Raw genomic sequence first — 6,184 nt, forward strand, 5'->3', positions numbered from 1 at the left:
CAGAAATTGCTAGTCAATCAGAAGCAGGACTGCAAAGTCTCATGGATTGCCTTTTTCATGCTTATGATAATTTTGGTCTGACCACTAGCCTAAAGAAAACAGTTGTCATGTGTCAACAAGTTGATCCCCCTCCTAAATTTAGAATAAATGATAACAGCCTGGAAGCAGTTGAAAAATTCACTTACTTGAGGTCCACTGTCTCACAAAATCTTGGCTTGGAAGCTGAAATTAATGCTCACATTGGAAAGGCAACACCATGGCTAAACTTCAGAAGAGAGTTTGGAAAAATAGAAAGCTCACTCTGTCGACAAAGAGCTATATACTTAGCTCTCTTTTGTATGGCAGTGAAACGTGGACTCCTTGCACCAAGGAAGAAAGAAAACTGAACACTTTCCATCATCAATGCTTCCGCTATATCCTGGGCATAACATGGCATGACAAAATCTCCAACTCCACTGTTCTGGAATGGACCAAAATACCTAGTATGTTTATGCACCTGAGACAGAAATGCCTCTGTTGGTAGGACATGTGAAGCATATGAGCAATGGCCAAAACACCAAGGACATACTCTGGTGAGCTGACCACTGGCAAATGTCAATTTGGATGGCCCAAACTCCATTTTGTTGATGTCTCCGAGGAAAAACCTTCATGAGCTGCACATCAATGGCCAGTGCTGGGAATCAGTTGCTTCAGACTGCTGCAAGTGGAAAGCCACTGTGAAGTAGGACCTACATCACTTTGAGATGGAGAAGATCAATGATGAGCTAGAGAAGAGGCATGAGTTAGGCAGGGCAAAACAGTAATTGGCATGCCAGTGCAAGCTCAACCGAGTTCATACGTGAAACTTGCCAGAGGGTCTGCCTGTCGCACGTTGGACTCCCCAGCCACTCAAGAAGCTGTGGTGGTATCTGGTAACCTACCAAGGGTGCAATTCCCATGGTCTCCCGAGGGTGATGGCTGCCAACGATGATCCTACTGGAGAATAAAAAACTCCACAGTAGGGCACGTGTAGATGTTGGAGAGCCTGGCTGGGCACAAGATCTGCTTCAGCGCAGGGGCTGCCTGCCAGCTAGCCCTGTACTAAAGTTCCCTTGTGCCCCAGCCAGCCCTTCCACAGCACATTGAGCCAGGGGGAGCAGCACTGGGTTGGCAGGCTGACCCCCAGTGCCCTCCGTTAGCCAGGGCTGCTCCACCCAAGCTCCACATGTTACACCTGTATAAACTGCGGAGCTTATTGTTTCACAGTTAATTGCTCTTGGGCGCACACCATGCAATTAACCCCAGAGCAATGAACTCCGCAGTTTATTCAGGCACCATAATTGCACATGTACATGTGCCCAGTGTAGCCTAGAGTGGCATGAGATAGATAACACAGATCAGAGATAATTCTGCCCTGGAGTGGCATAACTTTGAGATGCCTAACAAATGCTGAAAACTAATTTCAAGTGTTAATATGTGGACAATCCAGGTATTAAGAGCTACAGGAGCTGCTCAAAATTACCATGTAACAAGGCCCGAAGATAATACTAGAGTTCTATATGGCTTTGTTTTCTCAGCTGTAAAGTAGGGATGAGAATAAGAAGACCATGTCACAGGATGTTGTGAGGCTGAATTAAGTAATTATGTATAGAATAACAACTCAGTAATCCTCAAACAAATGATATTAAGATTATTTAAATAAAAACATTATGGCAGCATCAGGACAGTTAGATAGTATAGGAGATATCAAAATACCAGATATACACCTGCCTCCGTCTGTTGAAGCACCAAAACCTATACATGCCATGACAAATTAAAGTGGGAGCTTGGTCACAGCATACATCTCTCCTAAAATCCAAATGCTTCAAGTTTCCTGTTCACAGAGGAATGAAAACCAAAAGAGCAGATCTTTGCTCAGTCACTCAGGATTAGGAATAGACTGGGACTCTCCCTTTTTAGCTTTTTTTTTTTTAAGGGAATGTTATTCACTGTAATCCCTCTTTGTATATATTTACAGCTGAGTCTGAACTTCAGAGTAACTCTCCTTGTTACTTATTCATTATTTGTCTTTTGTTTATTATTAATGACTTCTTGTGTATTTATTGCTAAAAATCTGGGCAGATATCCAGCTGGTATACATTGCCTTAGGCCCACTGCAATCAAGTTACATTAAACTGTGGATCTAGCACACAAAGTATGCTCAGCATTCTGGAAAGTAGTGAAGAAGAAGCAATTCCTTGAGAAATAAGATTACTCAGTCTAGCAATGAACTCTAACGAGCAAACCAACTGAATCCACATAGAACACATTGCAGGATCATGTCCTAAGTAGGCTACAATAATCAGCATGAACAACAATGACCAGCTGCATTATTTACAGTTCAGTAGCCTTCAGCACCTCTTTCCCTCTTCACTGTGTTTCTTTTCCAATGCCAACTGGCACACCATGATCATTGCTTTATAACAACATTTTCTATCCTTCTCTGTTGTGCCTGTATCAACGTTACAGCTTAACCAAAATATTTTCATATGCAAATGCTAATCTGTAAAATAGAAAAAAACTCAATATAGCAAAAAGCAGTAACGATTGCCATATATAACCCATGTCCCAGAACCAAGTTTTGAATGGAAATTAGAGCTTGATAATTCCTGCTGAAGTGTTACTTCTTCAGCTTATCAGGGAACAGTTTGTATAAACTGAAATGCAGCTTCCTATCTAAAACAGGTTATTTGCAAGCAAAATAGTTAAATCCTACAACTTCATGGGTTCAAAAGGGGCGGGTCACCCAATTCACAAATTCGGGTAAAAAAAATCACAGAATGCTTGAAAGCCTGGTGACATTTTCAAAAATAACACAGTTGATAGTAAACAAAGAAATAACCTCACCTGTATTCATTCTTGCAGGCAATGTTGGGCCGAGGGAATGGAGAATCATCCAGAAAAAAGGAGGAAGAGGAAGTTCAAAGCAGGCACAGGCTCATCCCCCTTGGAAGAAAGATATATGAGTTCTATAATGCACCCATTGTTAAGTTTTGGTTCTACACAGTAAGCTATTTCTTCCCAGTTATCTTACTAGTGATGATATGAACACTTGTATAGCAGGCAATATTGTTTGTCTGTTAGAATGTCTGTTAGTACTAGCACAAATTTTCAGAGGATCTCCATCAGTACATTCACAAACAGTTGTGGAAACAAACCCATGTTTCAAAGCCTAACCAAGGCAGATTCATACACAGATGATAATGTGCATACACAAGTAGGTGAGCTTGTAGATGATGCAGATTCATTTGTGAAACAATTAGTGAAAACTTATGCTACTGTGTGTGTATATGTGTGATGGCGAAGCTTCAGTCTCTGATTCGATTCAGCGGAGATTCAGCCCGATTCGGTGGCTGAATCTCTGAATCCGAATCAACTTAGAGGACCCTTTAAGCTCTCCGAATCAAATCAGAACCCTTCAAATTGATTCAGAGAGATTTGGAAAGATTCAGAGATTTGGATATAAAGACAGCTTTAAATAAAGACAGCTTTTTTCTACATACCTCTAGGTAACAGGTGCTCATGAATGCTGCGATGCTGGGGATCATAGAGTGTCCCACAGGAGTGTGGGGGCCTGCCAAGCGCACTCAGCAGCAGACCCAGAAGTGGACCAGAAGCACTTCCGGTCCACTTCTAGGTCCACTGGGGAGCACGCAGGGCACCCTTCCCCCCCGCCCCTCCTCCAGCTTGGTGACTGGTTCCTCCTGGGTCTGGGGGTGGGGGGTACCCAGGGGTCCCCCTGCAGCCAATCACTGAGCCGGGGAGGCATGGAGGGCCCCTCCAGCACACTCCCCAGCAGACCCGGTCCACTTCTGGGTTCACCACCAAGCACATGGAGGTCCCCCCCTGCACTCCTGTAGGATGCTCCATGCACCCCAGCATCGCAGTCATCACAAGCCACTCCTGCTACCTCAAGGTATGTAGAAAAAACTTTTAAAGCTGTGGTTTGTGTCTGAATCACTGATTCTCTGAATCAGCATCGAATCTTCAGATTCAGATTCAGTCGAATTGAATCAGGGACAGTAATCCAAATCAACTAATCAAACCACTGTCCCTGATTCGGGCTGAATCTGAATCCAAATTACATAGGCTCTCATTTAACTAGTTCAATCCTGAAATGGAAAAGGGAGATCAATACTGAATTTCCATTGAGACCTATTTCTACTATTTTATGTCCTGGGGCAGGTCTCATTCAAGGTCACCTACTAGTGCTTGTCTACCTTCAGCTTCAAATGCAAATTAAGGTGGATTTGGGGTGTGGTACCAATACTTAGTAATCTTGAAAGAGAACTCCAGTTTAATGAAGAGAAAAGCAACTTCAAAGTAGGGGCTAAAATAGCTGACCTCTGCCCCACTCACTTGTAATTAGTATAGGTTAAAAACAACTGAGAAGATATCCTCAGCTTATTATCATCTAGAGTCCTGCAAGTGAAAAAAAGTTCATGAGAATTATCATCATATAGCATAAAAACTACTCTGTTATTCTATGCCAGCCTCCCACATAATCATTATTAAAGGATTTTGAAGTCGGTTAAATAGGGGTTTCTGAATCATTATATTTGGTTCAGTAGCAAAACCAAAAATTCAGGTTGGATCAACTCAAAATAAAATAATTTTATTTCATGTATTTCATACCAAAGCAGTATTCCTCTCCCTTGCAGGTCCAGCAGTTTTGTGACATGCTTCATTCAGTCCAAAACAGATTTTCTTTTTCTGGAATATGTAATAATATCTAGATTCAGTGGTAGAGACTGTGATGGTGGTGGTGCCCTTTATTTTTTTTAACTATTTTTATCCAGGAGCCCATTGTTTAGAGCACTTATCCAGGATATAGGAGATATCCCCTGCTCTGTCTGAATACTTTTAAACCCACATCCACCATCTCCCAGAAACATGTCCCAAACACCAGGCAGTAGGGATGATACCCTATTGCATTGTCAGAGGCATAACTATGTGGCCAAGTGTGCAAGATCAATGCCACACATGAAGACAGTGACATTTGTCTGGCTATAGCAGTAGCCTTTTTTTTTTCTCCCTCCTCCCCCACCAATTTAGCACTTGGGCCCGGATGCCCCAGTCACTCCACCCTAATTGTGTCATTGTGCATTGTATTTCCCTCAGTCTAGCCTGCTGGAGCTGTTTCACATTTATACTTTGTAAAGAGAAAGAAAAAACGGCTCATTGGCCTCACCGTTAGGGCCCTTGCCTGGGAGGTGGAACATTTATCTTTTATGCAAATAAGTAGATATATTATACCAATTGGCAAAGCATCAACAGGAGAGATTGAAAGTAACCCACCTTCAAGGATCCTAAAGCAGGGAGATGAGGAGGACACTCTCCCTGGAGGTGGGAGTTGTAGGTTCAAGCTTCCTCAAGCAGACAAGATAATGGAACTTGGATTTTCCCCAGCATAGGGAAATACTCTAGCTACTGACCTATTGGATGAAAGGGGATGTGAGAATGATGGCAGCATCAGTAATGATTTGACTAATATTTTGGCAAATATTTTTTCTAATAGAAGCAATTCCACAAATGAAAGGTACTTTCACAAGTAAAAGCTCTGTTATCTGGCATTCCCTGAGAATGGGGGATGCCAGATAACAAAATATGCCAGTTAATTGAGCAGCCCAGGCTGCCGCTTCTCCTGCCACGTCTGGGGCGTCTTCCCACCCCTCCCGCGGCATCACCGCCCCTCCTGCGGGCCCCGCAGGACAGGGAGGTGAGCCCCGCATAGCCTGTTATACCCCCGAGCCATAGGGGCTCGGAGAAACCAGAAATGCCACGGTGGGCACTTCCAGTTTCACTTGATCTGACAAGCCAGCATACCGGTTAGTAGAGCATTGTGTCTTGTAAGATGCCAGTTAACAGAACTTTTACTTTTGAAATGACCAAAACCACTTTTTTTCAGCAAATAACCCATTTTCCCAAATATTATCCAGTGTTGTGGCTCCTCCCATTGAAATGGACTTAGTTTTTTCATGCTAACTTTTAGCAGTTAGTAAACAAAACTAAATCCACCCCCTCCCACCTCTGCCACGTCCCCCCAATTAGTAGGAATAGTTGTTTAGAACAGAAGAGATTTTTGTAGTGGGTTTATTTTAATTTAAAGGACATTAAGAAATGAAATCATCTGGCTTTTTATATGGTGGTTCATAATGCCACTGCA

General features: G+C 42.8%; 1 protein-coding gene across 1 annotated transcript in view; it reads left to right on the plus strand.

Moving 5' to 3' along the window:
- TRPM3 (transient receptor potential cation channel subfamily M member 3) overlaps positions 1–6,184 on the plus strand; it is a 335,439-nt gene that overhangs the window by 253,927 nt on the left and 75,328 nt on the right. The window contains exon 19 of the mRNA XM_019517468.1: positions 2,884–3,024. Coding sequence (XP_019373013.1) covers positions 2,884–3,024 — 141 coding nt within the window. The remainder of the gene's footprint in view (positions 1–2,883; positions 3,025–6,184) is intronic.

Source organism: Gavialis gangeticus, unplaced genomic scaffold (assembly GCF_001723915.1).
Source record: "Gavialis gangeticus isolate Ggan-Ray unplaced genomic scaffold, GavGan_comp1, whole genome shotgun sequence".
In the NCBI taxonomy this organism is placed as follows: Eukaryota; Metazoa; Chordata; order Crocodylia; family Gavialidae; genus Gavialis; species Gavialis gangeticus.